At 40.6% G+C, this 26084-nt stretch overlaps 1 protein-coding gene across 1 annotated transcript in view; it reads left to right on the top strand.

Moving 5' to 3' along the window:
• Positions 1 to 25859, top strand: part of TSPAN15 (tetraspanin 15) — a 175203-nt gene extending 149344 nt beyond the window's left edge. Inside the window, exon 8 of the mRNA XM_086938647.1 lies at positions 23592 to 25859. Within this exon, the coding sequence (XP_086794773.1) occupies positions 23592 to 23762 (171 nt within the window). The 3' untranslated portion in view covers positions 23763 to 25859. The remainder of the gene's footprint in view (positions 1 to 23591) is intronic.
• Positions 25860 to 26084: the final 225 nt, after the last annotated feature.

Here is a 26084-nt window from a genome sequence, read left to right as displayed (position 1 = left end):
GTAGTGGGGTTGGGGTCTAGGTGGGTTACTCTTGTGAAAAACCATAGGTATAAAAGATTTGCTCTGTTGGAATCTTTGTTAGGCCCTCTAAGGAGAGACCACATTTTCCTTAGCTAACTATAATATTGTAGACATTTGTAATTTTATGACTGTGTGGCGAATGGTTATCACATTGTGTTACAGGCTTTATATAGGTATTTTATTACATGGAATCTTGCAGATTACCACAGTAGGCAAGAGCTTTGGTGTTGGTGACCCACCCAAACAAACCTTGAGGATAGATCACATGTACTACAGTAATCCTTATTAGTCTTTTCTGGGACAGATTGTATTTTGCTTTGCCAACAGTAATTGTGTATACATTTGTAATTTTAATGAATACGCCTAATGGTTAGCTTGTGGGAACATTTACACTGTTCAGTAGGTCTGAGTAGATTAGGCTGACTAGTCAATGATAACCAATCTAGGCCTGAATAGAGTGCAGGTAAAATGTAGGGGAGAAGACCTCAGCTTTGTCTGTTTATTATGCAATTTTATGACCCCGAAAATAGGCCTGTATTTTTGTGAAAAGTATTTTTAAAAGTCAATAGTGCTCCAACAGTAAATTGTTCTCCTACTGATTAGATATTTTATTACATGTACTCTCATAATCTAACATAGTAAGAAAATATTTTGGTGCTGGTCACTCACTCTGTCAAACACTTGGAGTAGAAGAATTTCACTGTTGTGATTCTTATGCCCTATTGCGATGGGTTGTATATTGCATTTCCAATTGTAATTCTGTACATATTTCTATTTTACACTGTTTGGATGTTGGGTACCCATCTAATGTGCACTTCAGTAGGCCTGTGTTGGATATAGCCTCAAACCAATAGTAAAGGCTGAAGCCTTTTTTGTTTATGGGGAAAGTTTATGTGAGTTCTCTTAGGTGTGTTCGGTTTATAATGAAAAGTTATCAAGTAGGCCTGATTTATTTGAAAAGCAAGTGTTAAAGGCAATATGCACTTAAGTGCGCATTTAATACAGTGTGCTAAAGTCTTTAGACAGGCATTTCCTTACATGGAATCCCACAGCTTACAGTAGTAGACGAGGTTTTTGGTGTTGGTGACCTACCTGAACAAACCAGGACGTTAGAAAGACTTGCATCATGCTTATCCTTAATAGGTTATATTAGCAGAGTTTTTATACTATTTTGACATATTGTAATGTTAATACTGTATACCCGATTGTTGTCTGGGGAAAGTTTCTACCCAGCATAATGTTGATTATGGTGATAAGCCAATTATAAATGCTGTAGGACTGATTGCTTATTATGAAAAGTAACGATAAAGACAGTAGGCCTGATATATCAATTGTGAAAAACATATGCTAAAGTCGATGAGCATTTAAAGTTGGATTATTATTTTTCTATATTAAAGCTTGCAGGGCAGTATTTTGTTACACAAAATGTAACCGATTGTCTTTTTAGGGAAGGATTTTGGTGTTTACCACCGCAGACACACCCTGACGGGCGGTGGGTGGGGGAAGATTTGCACTGTAATTAATATTTTTTGTTAGAATTTCTTTGGAAGGCCTGACAGCCTTAGCTGCTGTTTAACAGGATCTTGTAGTTTTAAAAACGATTATAAAATGTTTATATATATATATATATATATATATATATATATATATATATATATATATATATATATATATATATATATACTCTGACCATCGACCACTTTGACTTGCACTTCTTATTTGCATATATTCTGTTTTAGATAATGAAGCAGATACGCACATTGTCTATGGTCCATTGAATAATTATAGAATTTAAGATGTCAGTTTTTTTACGTGCAGCTGCAGCTATTATTGATTATAATCTGATATATCTGATTACATTATTGATTTTAAACTTCACTTGGGTTAAGCACATGTCTATATTTCACTTTTATATTTTATGATTGACAAATTGGACATATGGAATGGTTATTGACCAGTACGAGGTAAGGTACTTACATCAGCTACATCACATTCATTCAGTTTGTGGGAGAAACGTAATGAATGAATTCAAAAGCAACCAGTAAACATCTGTTAGTTTGACATTTGCATTGTTCAGATCTCGCATTGTCTGTCTAGGTAGCAATCTAAATATTTTGAGCAAACCTAGGCGGCTGGAAAAGTATACGAACAAAAGAAGAGTGTATGTTTTCTATTAGCGTATTTTGCACATTCTTTTCAATTTCATTAAGGCGAATTTGCACGATCTGTGATTTTGCACATTATGAAATGGAGGTATACTCCAGTTTACCACAGTGAGACTTCGTGGTTAGAAATTGTTTACATTGCTTTTTTTGCACATTTTACGATTGTTTGGACAGAATAAGATCATTGTTACCATGCGAACATATCTGATAATGATTGCAGGAAATAATAATTTTTTCAGATGGTTGTATATATTTGCCCAATTTGACATTGAATGGGTCGGGTATTATACCAATATTTCATTACAAGTTGAAAAGCTGCTATTGAAAAATGTACTGTACCTTACAAAACCATGAATTGTATTGAATGTGAGTATTTTTTCCATGTCCATTCGAAATTCACGTCACGTGATGTTGATCCAATCAGTCACTAGCACTTTAAAATTGAGCAATTGTATGAGGGACGTTGTCATGTGAGCAAGGAGCCGAAACATCATGCGGCATACTCTGCTTTAAATAAAAGTTTGAGCACCAAACTGGTCCGTGTCCTGAAAATCTTTGCCGTGTACCTGGCGATATTGAGGCAAATCTGAATATATATGTATCTCCTTTGGATGAGCTCTCTTATGCCATTGTTGTACTTGAGTGTTATTTACTGCATGAGATAATGGCTCAGTCCCCATCAGTCATTGGCCCTTGAAAACCAGCATTTTCTGATCATATGTGCACCTCTACTGGAAAATGAGTGTGTAACAGTGCTGGTTGACCACTCCTTGAGTTTTCAAGTTTCTTTTATAGTTCTTCTTTTTATTTATTTTCTTGTCCTTTTTTAGTTTAAATTTTATTAACAGGATACTGCTATTCCAGACCGTTCTAATGGGTCAATTGCTTGCCTCTTATTTAATCTGCAGTGAGCATTATTCCATGTGGTCACTTCCTCCAAAGCAGGAAACCATTATGGAATGTTGTTGTTCATAGTGTATCATTGTTTTACCTTTCCAAGATGGCCAATGCGTGGGTTGTAAATGTGGCGGTCATGCTGGAACTTTTAAACAATGATAGACTATGTACATTATTATGTTGTTTAATATGTGTTTCTTTTGTGGCGGTTGTGTTAAAGGGTGAATGCAAGAATGAGTCAACTGATGGATGAATAGATGCATGAGTGCAAAGTTGAGTGGCACAGAGCATGTATGATTACGTAGTGAGTGCCTGCCCAAAACCCATCAGTGACACAAAAGGCACCTTGTATCATAAGGTCGACACATTTACATTGTCGGTGCTTGTTTGGCACGTTGGCTTACTTTTTATTACCAGACTTTGACCAAAAGCAGTATATATGCTGAAAAGGGAGAAAGAAGGAGCGAAAGGTAGGAAAACCGTGCCAAAGGAGGAAGGAATGAGAAATATCCTGCAAGAGTCATATAAAGAGACCGGAAGTGTAGGGCTGCGGAGGAAAGAGGGCACCGCACGAGGTGGAATCAGAAACAGACAGCCTTGGTATACAGTAGAACATTAAACACTGTTCCTTTAAAAAAAATAGATTCTTTTTGTAGTCTGTCTGCGGGTTTGTTGCCCTCCCGGGAGCTGGGAGCACTGTATAATGATGCCCTGTCTGCAGCTCCAGCCTGGTGGGTTTCATCTATTGAACGCGTTCCAACTCGTGCTCCCACGAGCCAGGCCGGGAAATGGATCCGCAGCAAATGCCTGGAATAGTTGACATTGTGGGAAGGAAATGTGCGTGTCCCTTGTACCACAGTGGGAGACAGCAAATGCTTTGTTTTTTATATTATGGTTGGGGAGGAGAGAAGCTGTACAACGTGTTCTGTACGGGGGCGGGAGAGCGTTCACAACTTAGAGCAGAAGAGGCATGTTGTTCATTCTAAGCTTGTTCTTTCATCATTATGTGTAATAACCCCATGCAGCTAAGAGGTGCCTTGTATAACATTTTTCATGTCAGTGAATGGTCCATAAGTCTTTTAATTGCCTTCCCTTTTTTTCTAGTTTTGATGAGTTAAGAGCATGCCAAGGACTCCTAAAATCCCCTTTCTCAAAATTAGTTTAAATTTATGTATCTGAGCCTTTCCCTTACGCAGAATGGATGCATGAGGACCTCTAGTGGTCAAAGGAAGTATTTCACATTTCACTCGTCCCTAGTCTTACATATTATCAGTGCTATTAAAAACAAGCATTTGCAATGCAATAGGTCTTGCATTTGCGAATTTACAGCAATTGGATTTGTAAATATTAAAGTGGGCGCCCTGCTGAAATATAAATCGCTGTGCCCGTGTAGATAAGTTATGCACATGGAGGCATGTGAAGCAGGCGCCATACTAATAAAAAAAATGTAAATCCTAAAAGCGGGCGCCTGCTCGAATATTCAGTGTAGCGCTTGTGTTAATATGAAAACAGGCGCCATGATGAAACCTAAAGCGCTGCACCCGGGGACTGGATGGTCATCAGGAGCAGACAGTCCAGCAGAGAGTGGAAAAGCAGGCGCTGTGCTGCAAAATTAAGTGTGGTACACCTATTGTTAAAATGAAAGCAGGCGCTGTGCTGAAACCTAAAGAGCAGCGCCAAGGGGCTAGACTGGGATGACAGTATGTGAGCCGCGTGGGAGCCATTGTTAATTTGGGCGACCCGTGCATTACAAAAGAAATGTGCGGCTGCCATTGTTGAACCTGATGAGTGAATGCAGCCGCTGTTGCACTCATTTGACAATGTTACAATGTAATCACATGTATTTAAAACAAAGGAATCCTGTTCTCTGTGATGTGCAACAGGAAAAAGGCCCTGCTAGACCTTTGTACTGAATCAAGAAAAGGAAATCCTGGGTCACTACCCAGGAAAAACCGTGCACGGCCTAATCACTCGAATGAGTGTAATCAAAAAATCTGTATGTTATATTTACTAAAGCTGAAGCTTAGATTCAATACTTTTAACAAACGATCATAGTTCAACAGAATAATAATGAAACATTTAACACAATAGTGAAGATTTCTTCAATGGTTGCTTGTATTCTTGTTTATTTCTTATTCATGGAATTTGTTGCGGTTTCACCAAATCCAAAAAGAATGATCATTTTTCATGGCTAAAAATCCCAATGCATTTCGGGCAATGCATTATGCCCTTCTTCAGGGGATCTAGAATTCATAATAATGACATTTCAAAATGAATACAGCTAGGTACATATGGTTCACAATATTTAGGTCCGGAAAATACACAATAGTAGTGACTATCTTTTCACCAAATTTCCACGCCGACCACGTCTATATATGGTACCAAAAATTCATAAGTCCCTGTCAGACACCCCCTTGAGGCCCATTGCCTCGGGTTGCGGTTCGATTCATGACCGTTTAGGTCGGTACCTAGACACCTTTCTTCAACCAATTGTTCAATCCAGCTCGACGTACATACAGGACACTACACACTTACTGAATATCCTTGGAGAGATTATAATTCCTTCTGATAGACAAGTGTGGCTTGGCACGGTGGACGTTGTTTCACTGTATACACAAGCGACATATAAAGGATTTCTCAAATGTTTAAATTGTTCTAACTGCAATAACGCCATCACTGGTAGAGTCTTGCATCACCCTAGATCAGGGAAACCAATCCTCTGAAGTACACTGCGACATGTAATAGCAACTATGTCATTTACTATATAAAATGTCCATGTGACTTATATTATGTAGGCAAGACCCAACGCGCTTTACGCACACGTATAACTGAGCACAATAGCTGAATAAGAACTAACACGATTAGTTCTCCAATAGCACAACATTGGAACACCAACAAGCACAACATCGCAAAAGTAAGATTCGGTGTTACAGCGCCTGCTTTTCCACTCTCATTCTTGATACAAGTACAAAGGTCTAGCAGGGCCTTTTTCCTGTTGCACGCCACACAGAGAACAGGATTCCTTTGTTTTAAATACAAGTGATTACATTGTTAACATTGTCAAATGAGTGCAACAGCGGCTGCATTCACTCACTAGTTTAACGTTATCTTGCCTAGCAGTCCGCTCCTGCACCACCCTGAGTACTATAATATAATCTAACCATGTCTTCATTTGATGACATTTTGCACCTTACAGAAAACAAGGCCCACACTAAAGTTTATTCCGCAGCAGAAGCAGCGGATATATGGGGGCTCATAAAGGAGGTCAGAGAATTTGATGCCACTTCAGGCCCGGTCCAACAACAAATGAAACACTTAGAGTACCTCGTGCGCCGCAAGATTAATCAGCGTTTGCATGCCACAACTTTAATAAAATACCATAGGGCAAGCCGAATCCCTTGTGGGCTTCGCTTGGCGATTAAACCCATGTTATTTAAAATGAATAAAAAATTCATGGAGAAATGGCACGCTATTTTAAGTAAGTGCTCCCTCGATCTTATATTGCTTATTGTTGAGGAGTTATCACAAGTCCTCATTGGACTTGAATCTGAAATTAAAGACTTACAAGCCAGTTTAACCCAACGTATGGAAACAAAAACATGGTCTTCTACACTTGAGGTAATCGACACTAGGCTTGATTCCTACGCTAAAGACATTCATGAGAGAAAAGTGAGAAAGTTTCATCGAGACACGATTGATTATAAGCTCGACGAGGTATACTCGTGGGCGGAAGTGTATGCCCAAAAACGGACTTGGCAGAAGCCGGTAAAAGCTCATCTGAAGAGGGCGTGGTTTCAATGAAGGATACTCAAATATCTCGACCCACAGTACCCACTAATGCAGGGACTGTAGCAGCGCCTTCAGATAGCACCAATATTCCGGGTGGGAGTTCCACCACTCCAAAGGCTTCTTTTTTGTTGACCAGCCCCGCTGCAAACTAACCGCCACTAAGCAACAACGCAGCCAAACCAGTAGAGGTCGTCAACACAGGCAAACCCAGTCCGAAAAAGAGGTAGTAGTAGTCAACCTCTCCGCTAAAAAACTCACTCAACAACAAATGTCTGTGTTGAACAAAGGATGTTCCTTTGCTCCCACTAACCAAGCTCGAAGTCTAGAGTCACAAATTGTTCTATTCAAGTTCACTAGAAAGTTGAGATTACGCCATTTTTTCTCCACCATTGAAACTACTCAACCTACAATAAAAGAGGCGGAATATCTAGAGTTTAGACCCAAGAGCACTTTTGTTCCTCCAATTTCTCACAAAACCATTGATTTGTTCGAGACACTGGTGAAACAAGACATTTCCAAAATGCCTTTGATTACACATTCTTCATCCAATCTCAACTCAGGGAAGAAATCTGCCTTGCGTTCATTACAAACCAACACCTCCCTCCACTTCACTAAGGCTGACAAGGGTGGCGCTCTCGTGATCATGGACAGAATTAAATATGAGCAGAAAGTTCAAGGCACGGTCAATGACCTTACTACGTATTTACCTTTACCCTGTGATCCCACCAATGAATTTTTGTCAATTCTTGATAGGATTTTGATACATGCACTAGAGATGAAATGGATCAATACCAAAACCAAAGACTATATTTTCATCAAATTTCCACGCCGACCACGTCTATACATGGTACCAAAAATTCATAAGTTCCTGTCAGACACCCCCCCCCTCCCCCCTTGAGGCCCATTGTCTCGGGTTGCGGTTCGATTCATGACCCTGTAGGTCGGTACCTAGACACCTTTCTTCAATCAATTGTTCAATCCTGCTCGACGTACATACAGGACACTACACACTTACTGAATATCCTTGGAGAGATTATAATTCCTTCTGATAGACCAGTGTGGCTCTGCACGGTGGACGTTGTTTCACTGTATATGTCCATCCCCCATTTAGAGGGACTTGAGGCCATAGAATGGGCCCTATTGAGAGCTGATATCACCCGAGCAAATCGCATTTTTCTACTAGAGATCCTACATTTTTGCCTTTTTCACAGCTACTTCCAATGGCAATCACAATATTTCCTCCAGTCCAATGGTACATCTATGGGCTTTTCGGGAGCCCCCAGCTATGCGAACATCTTCATGATGAAATTTGAACAAGAATTCATTTTGTCACAACCCCAGTGGACCACGAATTTGGTAACCTTTAAGCGTTACATTGATGACATTCTCATCATTTGGCAAGGAACACGCAGTGATTTACACAACAACATCTTACAACTTAACACCATCAACTCACGCATCCAATTCACCAATCAGATTGAGCCCAAACAGATTTTGTTTTTAGATGTTTTGATCGCCATTTCCAATGATGTAATATCAACTTCTATTTTCACCAAGGCCACTGACCGCAACAATGCTTTATTGTATAACCGCTTCCATCCGTGGTCACTTAAGCGCCACCTGCCGTATTCAGTTTTTGCGCATTAAGCGCATCAACTCTGATGAAACTATTGGCATGCAAACGATTGAGGTATTTAAAGATAAATATAAACAAAGAGGTTACCCAGATACAGTTCTGGAACAGGCAGCCTTGAGGGTTGCCACCTTGAGGCGGGAAGACCTTCTACAGAAAAGAAGTAAACCTGTAACCACACCCAGAGAAGTGTTTATTTCAACACTTTCTACCCAATCTAAAATGATGAAATCTATCATACTAAACAGATGGTCATTACTACAATCAGAACCCGATTTCAAAGGGATGTTCACAGCACCCCCGCTGTTTGCGTACAAAAGATCGCCAAACCTTAAAGAAATCCTCAATAAAAAAACCTGTGACAAGACAAGCGACATATAAAGGATTTTTCAAATGTTTAAATTGTTCTAACTGCAATAATGCCATCACTGGTAGAGACTTGCATCACCCTAGATCAGGGAAACCAATCCCCCTGAAGTACACTGCGACATGTAATAGCAACTATGTCATTTACTATATAAAATGTCCATGTGACCTATATTATGTAGGCAAGACCCAACTCGCTTTACGCACATGTATAACTGAGCACAAGAGCCGAATAAGAACTAACACGATTAGTTCTCCAATAGCACAACATTGGAACAACAACAAGCACAACATCGCACAACTAAGATTCAGTGTTCTTGAGCTTGTGGAATCCAGCCCAGAGCGCGATATAACCAAGGTGCTATTGCAACGCGAAACACATTGGATTTGGTACATTTAAAGTCTCACCCCGACAGGACTCAATGACAAATTTGAGCTAGCATGTTTTTTGTAATCTGACATTGTCTTTAGTGGCTCATCTGTGTAGTCTTTGACTGGTTTTCCATGTACATGTTAATGATCTGATTATGAACCATTGTTTACCTTCATGCATTGGATTATTGTATGCATAGGATTATTCATCAGTATTAGCATTGAAGTACGTAATTGTTACTATGTCACTTGTTTTCTTGCTCACATTGAGTAATTGGACCAAAACCTGAAGTGTCATTATTACTGTTGTTTAACATTCAAAGTTTCGGTGTTTCGATTCACCACTGTTCACTCGGTTTCACCTCTTGTTCTCTATAGTAAGTTTCACACCTGTCCAAGATGGCCACCACCTAGTTTTGTATAGTCCTTTCTTCATCACTATTTCCCAACACGCTATTTACGCAAACGTTAGAACCACAGAGGTTTTCGTCCACTACAGCAGACTCTAACCACTTCCCTGCGTTCACCAACGGTCTACTCGGTGAGTTATGGGGCATTCTTTCTCCCTTCTGTTTCCATCAAATAGGTTTAACACACGTCCACCGAGGCGTTAAACTAATGTTAGCTCTTCTTGACACAGGCGCCTCGCAAGAAACTCTTCTGCTCCCGCGGACCACGCTAAGAGTCTCGACAGGTAAGTTCCCGCATCGAGAATACATTTTAGAATGAGGTTTTTCAATATAGAACCACGACCTCACTCTGTTTTTCATCTCATCAGAGCTATTGGGTAGAATCCTCAACTTGCCATCCCCCCACTTATTCGGGCTAAGTGACCCACAGGGTACCACATTAACGGAGTCAGATAGTCCCGTAAGAAGCATTTTTTAACATACAAGTCATCGTTTTTTAACAATATTGCACACTACAGGAATCCTTTTGGTGCATGTTCGATCGCGTTTTTTCAGCTCACCCACACTAATACTACCTCATCTGGTGGTTTTGCTCTCTTTGAAGCACTTAACTCTCAATATAGTCACTATCGTATTTTCCTGACCTAAATATTGTGAACCATATGTACCTAGCTGTATTCATTTTAAAATGTCATATTATTATGAATTGTAGATTCCCCTGAAGAAGGGCATAATGCATTGCCCGAAATGCATTGGGATTTTTAGCCATAAATAATTATCATTCTTTTTGGATTTTGTGAAACTGCAACAAATTCCATGAATAAGAAATAAACCAGAATACAAGCAACCATTGAAGAAATCTTCACTATTGTGTTAAATGTTTCATTTTTACTTTGTTGAACTATGATCGTTTGTTAAAAGTATTGAATCTAAGCTTCGGCTTCAGTAAATATAACATACGGATTTTTTGATTACACTCATTCAAGTGATTAGGCTGTGCAGGGCTTTTCCTGGGTAGTGACCCAGGATTTCCTTTTCTTGATTGTTGAACCTGAAGCATGCCTCTGGTTTTAAAAAAAGAACCTAAAGCGCTGTTTAGAACAGCTGAGCTTTAAAAATATATATTATTGTGAGAGCAGTGTTCATGGCGTGGCCATCATTATGAAACAAAAAACACCAAATAAGATAAAGCACGCCCGCACCGCTTAAAAGAATCTAGTGGGTGCAGGTTGCAGGAAAGCATGTCGTGCCTGCAATAGGAGAAAGTCATTTAAGAGAATTGTGCTCAGAGACTGTAAATAAAAAATACAGAGTAACAACACAAGTAAGAGGGGTAGTCTGAATGGGAGGTTACTAAAAGGAAAAAAGGTGGGACTACTAAACCTATTTATGAATCAAAAGCCACCATTTACAAAGGACAGTAATAGGAGCCAATTGAAAAGATGAGTGGAAAATGGGCAGAGCTTCAAGTTATACCTGAATACAGCATGTCTCAAAAAGAGAGCGCAAACGCTGCCTAGGTGAGACCTAAAAAACAATCCACAATGGCAAGCCAATAGGTTACACACATGCGTTTAAGTGCTGCAAAAAACAATAAAATTACCTGTTACAGTACAAAGTCATTTAAAAAGGCATTAGGATCCATAATAGTTTTTGCACCTTGCAAGCCTACAGATTTATGTGCAAACTTATGAAGTAGGCATTAAAAGTTCAAAAGTAATAAAAAAAGTTTTACAAAAAATGTAAGTGCTGCCTTAATGAGTGTTCATATTTGCAAAACATTAAATAAAATGATCCATCTAAAAAAAATGTAAAAAACAAAGAAATAAAAGTAGGGTGATCTACTTTTAGGTGGATTTGGAAAGGTTCAAATTCAGTCATCTTTATTCGGTTTTAGAAACCATAAAAAATACACAGTAAGATAAATAACATTCATAAAAATAGGAAATGCATTCCCACCATTACATTGCCATTTCTTTTGGCTTGCATTGTATTCCTATTCAAGATTATATATAAAATAACCAAACTCTATGATGTATTAAGCATTTGTAGAACAAGTACAATTTCAGATACAACCATTTGAAAAAAAGATTTAAAAAGTAAAATAACTAATTAAAATATTATACATCCAGGCTAGATTTGGGTATGCATAATGCTAGGCAAATTGAAAAACTGCTCATGTAAGGGTCTCCTCATATCATAAACTGCAAGTGCTATAAAGTGCCATTGAAATGTTCAGTTCCCATGATTACAACTGGCCTCTAGATAAACATGTGGAATATGTCAGTCACATCGAAACGAGTACTGTATTAAAATTTTAGGCCTTCCTTTGTTCGTATTAGATTGACAGAAAATAAGAATCTACTAACGCTAAAAACTATTTTCTGTGTGGTGTCTCATTTTAAAATTCTAATTGCATCGGAGCATAATCTAGTTTCCAAGTTCCAACATAATAGTTTGAGCCATTTGCTCCTGTGAATACCGTATGCTGGGCAAAAAAACGTATGTGGGAGTCATTTTCGAAAGTGTTAAAATCACATAACAAACAACTGTCATTATTTGACTCTCCTGTTACACAACCCCATTTAGCTGTGTTGGCTCGAATATACAAGATGCCATACCGAAGTTTAACCACTTGGATGCTAGGCGTTTTCCCCCCCAGTGCTGGAAAACTCCTCTTGTCCTATATTCATGACGAGCTCAGCTCGTCATCAGCACACGACCCCCGTGGGTGATGACGAGCTGAGCTCGTCATCAGCATCGAAGGGGTTAATGTACAAGTATTTTGCTAGTTAGGGCTGAACTTCATCTAAATAAGGTTCATATAACTGGAGAGATTTTATTTAAATAAACTGGTGCGTCAGCCTGCCATTTGCAGAGCTTTGGACAACGCTGTTTTGCATCTACGCCCAGAAAGTACTTTTCAGTAACCTTTTCACAGATGGAATCATCGAAAAAGGCTTGTCCCAAAGATGTTTCAACCCCAGTCTGCAAAACCATGTACGTGCATGCTTAACCCATGGCTGTTCTAACCCTAAAATCTCCTCTAGCCCTTCTCTATACCTAATTAGTTCTGGGGTGGTTCATAAGCGCACCCAGAATAGCAACGGTCTTAAAATTGCTTGGTGGTCTAGGCGCTTCATATCTAGATCAATGAGAATGAGAATCATTGGTGTTCTTGCAGGGAGGCATAATAGGCTTCTAAGAAACCTATTTTCCTCCCCCGCAAAGGTATTCTTACACAAGACCCCCCTCCTAGTTCAGCTCCGTATAGGGCAGCAGATTGGGCCCTATATTTATAAACTTCTAGAGCTGGAGAGAAGAGTTTAATAATGCTGCTCTTGTGTTTCTTCAGTATTGGGGATGCATTTTGGATCCGGATTGACCTACTTTTTTGCAGTTGGGAGAACCATGTCAATTTTATTTCCAGTGTAATTCCTAAGTAGCTAAAATTCGAAACACTTTTGCCCCTGGTCTAAAAGAGTAATATTACTCTTAAATATTTTGAGGTTTTACTGCTATATATTTTGTTTTATTCGTGTTTATTTCTAGACCTTTGGATGCGCAGTAAATACTAAACGTGTCTAGCAAATTCTGACGGCCTTTTGGAGTTTGTGAGACTAAAATAGTGTCATTGGCAAATTAAAGTGCCAGAACAGTAGGCCCTCCTAGCTTGGGAGAGTCGTGGCTGCACACTACTAGGTATTTGGGGGCATCATTTATAAATAATGAGAAAAGGGTGGGTGCAAATACAAAATGTCGTCCAACACAGTGAAGAAAGCCAATAGCTGAAGTACACCACTGACCCGTTGCCCCATGCTGTGGTGGGAAGAAACAAATTGCGAACTGACAAATAGAAGAAGGGGACTAAAAGAGAAAATATGATACAAAAGATGTAATTGCATTTGGGTGTTCTGGTGGCATTACCAGAACCCTGAGATAGCAATATATGACCATGCTAAACATATTTCAATTCTGCCTTTTTAAAGTGCATGTTGATTTCGAGAAAGTTACCTTGAAATGGCAAAATGCAGCTAACCTGATTGGAATTGGAATGTTTAGGTATGGTTTCCCTTTCATAAATAGGTATTTGATGAAGCAATGGACAGTGGTGAGCGCCAGTGGATTCATGCAATCCTGTTGCTACGACATTTAGCACATAATTAGGGAAGAGGCACATTTGCTACAATTTCCAGATTTCTGAAAATATTGTGTTGAGCTCTAATGCAAGTCCTGCCAGAGAATCTGCAACATAACTTGCATTATTACATAATTTGTATAACATTGCAGCATAATTGTCCTATATGCCACATTATCCTAGTGGGATTAATAATGGTAAAGCTCTGAGTGGTGTGGGGGCTGAAATTATGATGTTGAGATCCATATTTCATAGGGAACCATATTTTAGTTACTGATGAAACATTTCCTTGTTTCATTATCCTGCGAAATCTGTGTTTTTATACCTTTGCATTTTGTGTAAGGAAAGCACCCAAACATGTATATCTATCTCACCATCTATTTCCTATCCCTCTATTTCTCTCTTTATATCTATAGATATAGACATATAGGCATAGAAATTCCTTTCCATATATCTAAATAAAAGAGGTGTCCGCACCCCAAGGCTATTACTCAGCAGTGGAATACGTGGTGGATGTCTATTCATCTTAAGGTGACCAATTCCATGCGTTTCGTTTACGATGACCGCCAAGTTGCTTTAAGCCCAGCACCCAAACAGTGGCAGTCACGTGATGGAATGAACATAGAAAACATACTCTGACCTTTTTAGCACAGTTTAATTCAAAGAATATGAATCTTACAGATTATCATTTACATCTAATTAGATATAGTAATTGAGGCCAGATTACATAATAAAAGAATCACGTATTTGCTCACCTCAATGTAAACCTAATATATTTCTTACATAATAGGCAGATACATGCACATTGATCAGCTTATACCTGTTTATCATGTAAGGAATTTTTTCACATTGCACACTAAGTTATGCCTGGAAGTTACATTTATAAAATGAATATAATATGATTTGTAGCGCATTTCTTTCACATTAATAGTTGTGAAGATGATACAAAGCTCTATCTTTTCAGTTTATTTTTACGAGTTTGAGTTGAACCTCCGAAGGGACACGCTTATGCCTTTTTGGATAGATTTAGGTTTTTGCAGCTGCTGCAAAAACAACTGAATACATACAGGGTTAGCGACTAATGACCTGCAGGGTATGGAACACACTGCACTGTCTAACCAGGATTTGAACATGTGATTTACAGACTTTTGCACGTGTTTTGCAGTACGCAACATATTAACTCGAAGTTATTTTATAATAATTCAAACCTAAGATCCACAGATTTCTGTAACAAGTGCGTTACCAACCTGAGATAAAGTATTATTCACTGAGAGTTGCAGGATGACTGGAGACCTCTAAAGCAAAACCCTTAACCCCCCTAAAGAATCTTACCTGACGATGCAATTGGCCAACATAATATTTTAAGTTTATATGGTTAATGATCTTACGGTTTCAACCTGAAGGCAATATGAAGGTCACTGGTTCAAATCTTCTTGTTGCCAACTAAGCCTTTCAATCGTCTATGGTGAAAAAAATAGGCACCATTGAATTACCTAAAGAACACTACTATAGACATTGCTACTACTCTGCAAGAGTCTGTAGTAACAAGTTTAAATCCTTTTGAACTAATTTGGAATATATTGTGTTTGAGTGACATCACCATGTAATATGCACAATTCTTTATCAGGTCCAGTCAGGTTTGTTTGTAAACTCTTATCTCAGTCCTGGGTCGCTTTGGCTCAGAGCAGTCAGGCGTCATCAAGTGCAAAGCATTAAGAAGTACTCAAACAGATAAGAAGAAAATGCAACACAATAAAAATCCAACACCATTTTACAAAAATAGGCTACATTTTTCTTTTTAAATACGCACTTCAATGATTCAAATCTACCAGAGGATTACGGCGATTTGGATTTTTAGGTAACAACGTGTCTCGCAGTTTAGGGTTAGCCATGACAAGTGACTTTAAAACAGCTATATGGTATGGGCACTCTTGTGGGAGCCGACGCCAACAGGGGGCCAGTCAGAGGGACCAGTCTGGTCCAACTGAAAAGTTACCTCGCAAGGAAAAGCAGTATTCAGTCCAGTTCTGTGCTCTGAGCAAACTGACATAGAAGTCAATTCAGTGGTCCTGATTCAAGGAATGCAAGATGCTGAATATGCTCAATTATGCTGAGCTGGTATCAAGGTCTTCCTGAGGCCACCTCGAAGTGCTCAAGCAAGAAGGGGGGGGGGGGGGTGACTCTGCCCTCCGGGGCAGATGTCTACTAGTCTCCTGTTACAGCAAAACCAGTGGTTCCCTTTAACTTGCAGTGACTTCCATGCTGGGTGACCAAACTGCACTTTGATGACTGTCCAGGGTCCAGCTGACTCTGGTTCAACTTTTGAGTGTTGGGACTCCGTCTCCTTGGCTTCACCTCGGCATCCAGTGGTATTCAGGTTTCTTAGGACTGGGCTCAAAAGGGTGCATTCTTCTCAGCTTTTGTGGTCCTTCATCTGTAACAGAGATTCAGCCAACTCTGTCTAGGTCTCCGGGATGACTTTTCCACAAACCGGGCACCACAGGCATAGTCCTTTCTTTGATAGCCCAAGGTACAGCAGGTGCCATATATTCTGTGATGCGGCTTCACTTTGCTCGGTCCAGAGAACAGCAGGGCAGTCCTCCTTCTGATGTGATCTGAGGTCTAGGTGACGAGGGTGGCATTTCTATGCATGTTTCAAGCCCTTGGGATATGTGGTGACATCTAGGTCCCCTCTTAATTTTTGATGACCTCTTGTGAAGTCTGGCATGTGGCTAGTACAGATTGAATTATTCTGCCGACTCAATATGGCAGGACCCTTCTCATGTTATGTGGAACTTCCTAGCCAACCCAGAGGTACGGCTACACTCGCCTTGAAAAACCAGGTTGATAACGGCTTCTCCCTCTCTGCCCAAGATGTCAGCCTGTTTGCCTACAAAAAAAGAGCAGCCCCTTCCTTGTGTGATTACCATTTGTCATTCAAAGATGGCTTCCCTTTTGAAGCCCTCCTTTTGGGCTCCCACTCACTCTTGGCCATTCTGTCAAGGGAAGTTGCAATTCTTCCCTCTGCAGGTCCCTTGTTTGGCTTCCTAAGAGTTGTTCTCGCCTTCCCCCAGCAGGGTGGAAGTCTGTTTGAAGGACAGAAGCTTGTGTGCATCTGTAAACAGAGACTTCAGGTAACAAAGTTGCTGTTTGTATAACATTTCCTTAAATTTGACTTCATCAACAAGTCGGGGTTAGTGCAACAATTAGTTTGATGCCTTGAAGTACCATATTTAGTAGTCACATTTAGAAGTAGTAATGCAGAGCTGTCAGCTTGTTACTCCCTACTCGCCAATGGGGCTACCAGCCTTTCCGCAGTAAATAAGCCAATACAGGGTTTTTACTGTCAGGACATGCAAGTTAAAAACTGCATGTCCAACTTTTTCTTATAACGCACCCTGCCTTTAGGGCTCAGTGGTACTGCCTTGGGATGACTTATACATATTAAAAAGAAAGGAACGTTTGGGACATTGCCATTTGTTTGAATGGCTATGTTGAGTTAGCAGTTTTAAACTGCTCTGCCAGCCTGCAATGGCTGGGAATCCTGTTTTCCTTTGTCACACTTGCAGTGGCACAATTAGTGCTGCAGTCCACGGGGAGGAAACTTAATTTACAGGCCCTGGGTACCCCTGATACCATTTACTAGGCAGGGACTTATATTAAGTTAACTTATTCCAATTGTTGGTAGTCTTATTAGACCTACACCTTTTAAGGGCCAGAGCAATGGGACTGAGGCCTGTATGGAAGAACTTGGTGCACTTTCAGAGTCGAAAAATAAGCATCATCATCAGTCCAAACATTAGGGTGTTATTGCGCAATAACAGGAATTTAGTTACAAGTGGCCTGTAAAAAAACACATATAGGTTTGTGGGTGCATGGACCTTCATTTGTTTAAAAAACATATTACCAAGGAAGTGTGTAACTTTGATATGGGCAGCGCTAAAACTCCAGAGTTTGGTTGAAGCAGAAGTAACAGCTCTTTGTAAGAGGGTGATCATTGAGATGTGAGATGTCTTAGGTGTGAATAGTCTTTGAAAAGGGATGAATTTTTCTAATCCCTGCCGCCCCACACCCAAAAAGTAATTTTGCGTGATCAGCCTTACTGTCATGTTCGCTTTTTGGATCACATGTGAAATGGTCTCATTGGTATGTATAACAAATGAAGGCGGGTGGGGAGAAAGTAGGAGGGAAATAATTAAGCAGGATAGTGGGAAGAAGTAAACTGGAAGACTGAGGTGATTGACGTTCGAGGGAGGAAAGTGCTGATTGGGAGAGAGGACACCAGAGGGGGTGGGGGGGAGAAGGGAAGAGGTATCTATGTTGTACTTGTGGCGGTAATTGTTGAGTGTTTGATTGCTGGCTCCACCTTTTTAACACATTAAAAAGGGAAGCCTGCAGGTGCATTCTGTTTGTTGCTTTAACTCGCTATAATAAGGCAGTGCACAAAACAAGGGTATTCAGTGGAAGCTGCTGCGCACTGGGGAGTGAAACATGAGACAAAACAGTTAAGAGAAATCTGGTCATTTTAATATAATCTACGGGAGCTACATTGAAGAATAGACTGCTCATTAGCTCCACACCTCAAACTGAGCTTTGCCTCTTCATTCGAGCCATTCTCCCATATTGACAGCTACATCCATGACCCAGCAGAATAAAATTAATGGGATACATTTCATGCAGCTGAACCTACCCTTCACTGATGTAAAGTTGACAAGTCATATAAGGGTAGAGCGGAATACATAGAAAAGATGCTTTTAGAAAAGCAGGTGGAGAAGATCCACCTGGTTTTCAAGCGACTCGGTGTGAGACACGCGAACAGCCACAGCCCTTGCTGACAGCAGTCGGCATGCTTTACAACCAGAACTACAGATCCTAAAATTCAAAGTGCTACCAGACAAAAGCAAGGCCAGTCGGACAACACCGCCAAACAGGACATCTCACCAGTGGCTAATTTGACCAGTGATAGAAAGGCAGAGCCAACACAAATTTCTAGTTTAATTACATTTGATCTTATCTTAGTGGCTCTCCAAAGTCATGAAAAAATTGTGGGTTTTTTAGTGGGGTAGTTTGACAAGAGAAATAGTGATAAATGTTCTTCGGAATTAACACTGCCCAGGTTATCAACTTTTCCTCCATGAGGTCCATGCATTTTATGCCTCTGCTGTTCTGGAGCTGTCGACATTTCTCTATCCTTGAGAAAAGCAATGAAAAATACATAATACCAATTTATAATGTACATCTGCTGTTGACAATTTGCTTAAGATGTACTGCTGCGGGCCATGTTATCTATGACGTTCTCTTAGAGCTTGTGAACGACGATGGAGGGCAGAGTCCTGAGCTGACCATCTCAAGCTTCTTAGAATCTCCAGAAATGCTTATTTCAGAAAGATCAGAAAAGCTAAAACAGTCTTCTTCAGGTCTCAACTAGACCTAGCCAAGAACTGCCCCAAAAGGCTATTCGATCTTATCAAAGCCCAGACCAAGAGCTTACCAAGTCTCCCTAGTGCTATACCTATTTCTTTACCCAATTCTGATGAATTTGCCTCCTTCACTTCTAAGACGGAATCCATTAAATCTCAAAGACCTCCTATCCATCTCAGACTTGGAAAATAACCCATCACGGCCCTGGGCAGGTGTCCAATCTATGGTCCTCCCAAAATGTAAACTAAAAAACAATGGTACCTGGTCCCACTTAAACACCTACAGTGAAGATACCATTTTAAAGACGCTAACCGCTTTGAAACCCTCCAATCATTTCACAGACCCACTCCCGGCGAACTACCTAAAATACTTTATTCCTCTGGTCCTACCCCTGTGGACCAAGATCATTAATGCGTCCCTCCGTCTAGGATCTATCCCAGAAATCCTGAAATCGGGTCAGGTTTCGCCAATCCTAAAGAAACCGGCAGCTGGCCCCTCGGACCTAAATAACTATTGTCCGATCTCTAACATTCCTATGCTAGCCAAACTCCTGGAAAAATGCGTTAACACTCAGCTGAACAACCGCATTGATCAATTCAGCCTCCTCAACCAATTCCAATCAGGCTTCAGAGCAGATCACAGCACTAAATCAGCCATGACCCATATATTAGACGACGCTCTGAAAATCCTAGACCAAAACGAAGCCGGTCTACTAATCCTAATCTACCTGTCATCCGCCTTCGACACCGTCAAACACGAAAACCTGCTTGATCTCCTGAAACACAGAATGGGTATGTCTGGAATTGTATTTAACTGGTTCACCTCTTTCCTCCAAAATGGATCCCAAAGATTCAAGGTCAACCAATCCCTGTCCAACCCCTTGCCAGTCACTCTAGGAGTTCCGCAAGGCTCCTCCCTCTCACCCACCCTTTTCAACCATGTTATGGAACCTCTTACCGATCTTCTCCGCCTCGCCAAGATTCACTTCCACATGTATGCCGACGACACCCAAATCTACATCAAGATCCACTCACTTGACGACATCAAATCGCTCAACTCCACTCTTCAAAAAACCCACTTAGCTGGCCGAAAACCATCTGAAACTAAACTCCCTCAAAACGGAATTCCTCTTAATCGCTCCTCCCAACAAAACTCCCACTATCCTGGATTATATGAAGCACCTAACAGCCCTTAATGGTCAACCTCTCGTTGTGGACTCAGCAAAATCACTAGGGGTAACACTTGACAGTAAGCTAACCATGTAGAAACAGATCAGCGCTGCCACAAAAGGATCTAACTTCCACATGAGGACCCTGCGTAAACTGAAACCCTTTCTGCCCACCTATGATTTCAAACAAGCAGTTCAAGTCTTAGTAATCCCTCACAAGGATTATTGGGTGGCAACCTTATGTGGCCTCCCAAGGTCCTCGACAGCCCCACTAAGAGTCACGATCAACTCAGCTGCGACACTCATCATGGGCTCTAAGAGAAACTCTCACATATCCCCAGACTTGAAAGCCATCAATTGGTTACCGTTTGAAGCCAGAATCCAACTGAAAATCGCTTGCATGACGTACAAGGTCCTCCACTACAACACCCCACACTACCTAGCGCAGAAACTGGTGCTCTCTGCGGGCATTAGAGCCTCCAGGAGTGCCAAGACTCTTCTTCTAAAACCACAACGATTTGTTAAAAAAAAAAAACTATAACCGATCCTTTTCTGGGATGGCTCCCAGGATCTGGAATGCTTTGCCCAGTGAAACGAGAATGAACCCTTCCTCGGCCGCTTTAAAAAAAGTGAAAACAAACTCATGGCTAAAATCATGTGACCTCTAACTGCTTTGCTACTGTTTTACGTATGTTTTTTTTTTCGCTCCATAGTTGATCTTCTGTTAGTGTTGTCTCTACGATTATGAACTGTGTATATCTTTTTCACTTAGATCATGTTATGTTATTACTTGCTTGCCACATTTGACTTGTAAAGCACTCTGTTACTCACATGAGTCTTGTTCGCGCTACATAAAAACCTTCAAAATAAAAAATAAAAAAATATGAATAACAATTGGGGAACCTGGTGACCTGATGTACAAAGTCATTTTGCGGACGCAGAGCCTTCGATTTGTTACATCACGAGGTATGAGACTGCAAAAGGCTTTTTTAAATGAACTAAACCCAGGTTCTAATTCAGCACTGTTAGCAAATTTCAAAATGGGTTTAGAAAGGCATAACCAATTACTATTTAAAAGAGGCGTATTTAGGGTTTCCCCGCCAAAGTAGCAATTGGGTATTTTTATTTATTTTATCTGCCTCAGAGCATCTCGGCCCTGAAAGCAGCAGGAGACAAAGCTATGCCAAAGGCTTAATCGGCACTAAATAAAGGTGTCTTCAACAGTATTCTGGAAGCAGCTTAATTTGCCTTTTTGCCTCATCACTAGGGGAAGATCGTTCTACGCCCTTATTGCCAGAAAAGAAGTGTTCTCCTCTTTTCACTAATTTGATCTTGAGAGGGTTTTAAAAAGATGGCCCGTGAGGATCACTGCGTTTTAAGGGGGCAGTAGTGAACGAGGAGCCTTTTATTCAGGTATTGAGGCCCCATGTTGTGAAAGGCTCTGAGTCAACACTAGTGTCTTAAACAGTATCCGCTTTTTACAGGCAACCAATGATATGGTATTAATCAAGGTTTTTGGCTGCAATACAGTTGCAAAGCATTGAAAAGTTACCATCTACTGAGCTAGGGTGGTAACTTACAGCTGCGCCCCATCCTCATGGGCTGACTGGCCACGCTCCCTTACCTTTTGGCCACTATAAAGAATGTCTGTCAGGCTGAGCAAAGGTCAGCCTGACAAACACTCTATTTTCAGAACAGGAAGCCATGAACTATATATGCACTAAATGGCTGTACTTTGCAGGGCTGGGGAGGTTACAGCTCCTGTGCGCATGATCTCTTCAGCCTGGAAATTCACCTTTTGGCTCGTCCCCTCGTGACGAGAGAGCGTCACTGATTGCTTTAGACCTGGGTGCTTCAGTTTTAAGCCCTGATGTGCCCAGGGCTGAATGTCAATCGCTGACACGCCTCACTGAGTGGGGTGTGCTTCTGCTGTGCTACACCTTTTACGCGTGACTGAGAGAAGTGTGGTTTGCTTTATGACACTGTTGTATGCACTATGTGTGAATGAGGAATATAATCACATAAAGGAGTTACACCCTCTCACATTGCCATCTAATAGTAGATCGGGGATCTTTAAGGAGCAATGCAGTTGTCTGGTCAGAGCTATGGAAAGTCTACGACTGACCTATTCCTTCTCCTCCATGCTGCTTGCGATGTTAGTGGGATGTAGGGGTAGAGGGCTTCTGTATTCACACCTCCAGTGCCCTGCCCCCCACCCGATTCACCTATTAAGATGCTAAAACGGAGGTAACGATGTCAAAGTTTGGGGGGAGCGAGGGTGCGAAGGTGAAGTGGAGGGGAGAAGCAAACGGGGAAATTAAAGGGAAGGAACATTTGTGCAGCACCTGGAGAGAAAAAACAGGTGCTGGTGGCCTGTAATAAAAATAAATAAATGAAAGCCCAAATTTCAGGTCATGAGCTGGGAAGAGGGGTCACAAACCTCTTGGTGTTTTCAGATAAACTCAGTCTAGACCTTGGAGGCTGCTTTGACATTGTTGAATTGTTACTTTTTAAAGGAATTACTACATTTTCTTTAGAAATTAAATATTTAGGAATACAAAATGAGGGTAAGAGACATGTGTGCTGATTATTGCACAGCTCACATCATGCTGGCAGCCATGGACTTACTGCACATAGGTTCAGACAGCAAAGATGTAATGGATGGAATTGCTTAAATTATTTTAGAGCACTAGTAATTACTTTGTGTGCACTCCATTCCATCATTTTTCAGCTCTTACGTGCAATTACAGAAGGAGTCCAACTACAGGCCAATCAACCTTTGTCCTTCCCCAAAAACAATACAGCCAGGGCCCATTCCCCTTCAATCAACCCCAGACATGTTTCTGCGTTGAGACTCTTTCGGGAGGCGCAGCATGAGACCCACTTAAGGGCATACTCGCACCACTTAGTGCAGCTCACCTGACAACAAGAAAAAGTGATGACTGTAAACACTTGAATTAGGTGAGTAAATTGCATATACTTCCCACCCCCCTAGGAAGCAAACAGGCACGTTTCATTCATGTTGGGATTTACCAATAAGGGGAGCTGGTCATTTCCAATTTTTGTGACCTAAATAGGACTCATTTCTTTACTCTTTCACCTAGGATACAAAGCTGAACTGTGTAGTAATACTGCTTATTGTTAAAGGGATTTCTTTCTATGTCTTGGACTCTTCCTGAAATAAATATTTGTGTTTCCTTTTGTTGTGCAGTTTCTGGGAGTACTCTTATGCTTGCTGTACATCAGTCGAGTGGAAGACATCATCAGTCAGTGGGACAAGCCATCCAACGTGCTTCTCGATGAGCAGGATCAGCAGCCAGGAATTGATTTCTCCAACGTTGGCTGCTGCAAGTGTTACCCAGGAGAGGAGACTTATGCCTGATCCACCACTGGAGAGGCATCCTTGGTCCCAGGAAGCTCCAGGAACTTTGGCGTCTTGTGTAGAAGCAGTGTGGTGCTGATCTTCTGCAGATGATTTTATCTGTGGTCATCAAGAAAAAAAAAATCAGAAACCAGTTTACATCGGTATCCAGGATCCCTGGGAGAATCAAGCCTGTCTTTATCGGTTTTATTTTTTAGTTTCTTGCCCTAAAATAAAGGGCGGGGAAAGAGGTATACTTATGAACCACTATATGCCATCTATTTTCTTGTGTTCTCACTGACTATACTTGGTGTTGTGGGAAAAGCCCCTTTTCACAAGTCACTATTCTACAAAAAAGAAGGGTTTAAGGTACAGTTTTGCATGTGGGATAGCTTGAGTGGTTTACTTGAGTGACTTATGGGAGCAACATCTACTGTATTTCCGAAGGCGTCATAATTTACATTACCTCCTACTAATGCACAGAAAAGGGTCTGAGCCATCTCCGGCTGAAAGAAAGTCCAGGCTCAGTAGACCTACAGTCTACACTTACCATTTCACAAGCAGCCATGTCCGAAATGCCGCAGGTTGTCTATTCTTTGCTTATCTCGAAGATGAGATGACTTGAATATATTATAAAGCACCAGAAACGTGGCAGAAAGAAGAGTGACTTCTGACCAGTGCTATAATGCCGGCTTCATAATGATTCTTTTCGATGGGGAGGTTGCCACCAGTGAGTCTGTAAATGCATTCCATAATCACTCTTATTCTTTCCCTTGTTAACAAATACTCACTATAAGAGCTAGGACTCCTGGATTCCCCCAAGTACGAAAAGTACTGCTCAGGTAGATTGATCAAACTTTTATTCGCCTACTTAAAAACTTGTCGCAAAAATTGTAGACCACGCACAAACCTGTAAGGCAGTCTACAACACTATTAGGCAGAGGACCCTTTGTCGAACTGGCTATACCTTTCTTGATGTGTCAATTTTGTAGACTGCTTGTCAACACTTTTGTAAAGGCTAAAAATCACATCAAAGCACAGACCAGTTTGTTGTAGTCTAATCCAGAAAAATGTAATCCTAATGGAAGTGGTAGAAATGTACGTAATATTTCTTGAGCCATATTGGGGAGGCTTGCCATAAAAATGCACATGGCACAGGATCCCAAAACTATTGCACATTTCTGTGAGATACGAAATTGGGTTTGTAGGAAGTTATTTTTATACAGACTGAACCCAATCATTTACAGTAAATTATTGGTCAAAATGTATTTGTCACATTGAACCACTGCTAAAACCTACTGCTGATGGGGTTGAATTAGTTAGAAGAACATTTTTATTTTTTAAACATACAACATTAAGGGCAGGGCAGAAAATTAAAATCTGAAAATTCGGCATGGATTAGGCCCTCCTGAAACAACATTAATCGCCGATGCTTTACCTAAATTCTGCATGCATTTTCGTTAGCATCTAATGCAAAGTTCTCCATACATAAAGTACGCTGAAATGTTCTCTGAAAGGTTCTAAGAGGCAAGTTTAATGACCTTCTAGAGCCCAGTTTCAATGCTCCAAAACAAAGCTATTTTCCATCTGGCAATTTCCTAACCAGAATTTGATATTTTCCCTCCAACTAAAGCATTGTTGGCCACCCACTATAACGTTCTTTAACTACAGTAATTACCAAAATTAGACCTTTTGTAGACCTTCTGGTTTTTGTTAGAAATTTCCTGAACTCAATTTCATATGGTCTGTTTTTAGACCAAAAATAGCCCTAGCACCGTGTTCATTACCACATGGACATTATTCTGGGGAACGTGGTCATTGTACTGTCCTTAGCAAATGGGATGCATCACTCATGATAACATAGCTCCCGTGCAAGAAATACAGCCTGCTCATGATAACAAAAGTGTAGTAAAGTCATCATAAGGTTAACGTGTGGAAAAACCAAAGAATTGCTCTAGGTATGGCTTGAGAAATGTATAATTTCTTATTGTTCTGAAACAGTCTTATTTCAGAATCTGCAGTTCAAAGTGGCACTTCGGAATTTTCCTCCCAAATTTTGTAAATGCCTGTGTCCATCATTCACCCATTAGCAATAATCTGTCTGTTAAAAAAAAATAATGTTTCTAACCGTGAAATGTATCCTGCTAATTGCTCAAAGAGGTGGTATGTCACTGCCATACCCCATCTCCCGAAACCAGCCCCTGCTAGGAACCTATACCCACACACTACATGGAGATAATCCACTAGTTCCAATATGTATACAAGCTAGGATTACTAAACCTGCCTCAACCACACCATAGGATGTGTGTGAGAGATTATTTTGATTTCTGTTAACCGAAATGT

Source organism: Lissotriton vulgaris, chromosome 9 (genome assembly GCF_964263255.1).
Source record: "Lissotriton vulgaris chromosome 9, aLisVul1.2, whole genome shotgun sequence".
Classification (NCBI taxonomy): Eukaryota; Metazoa; Chordata; class Amphibia; order Caudata; family Salamandridae; genus Lissotriton; species Lissotriton vulgaris.
This window is presented reverse-complemented; position numbering and strand designations above follow the sequence as displayed.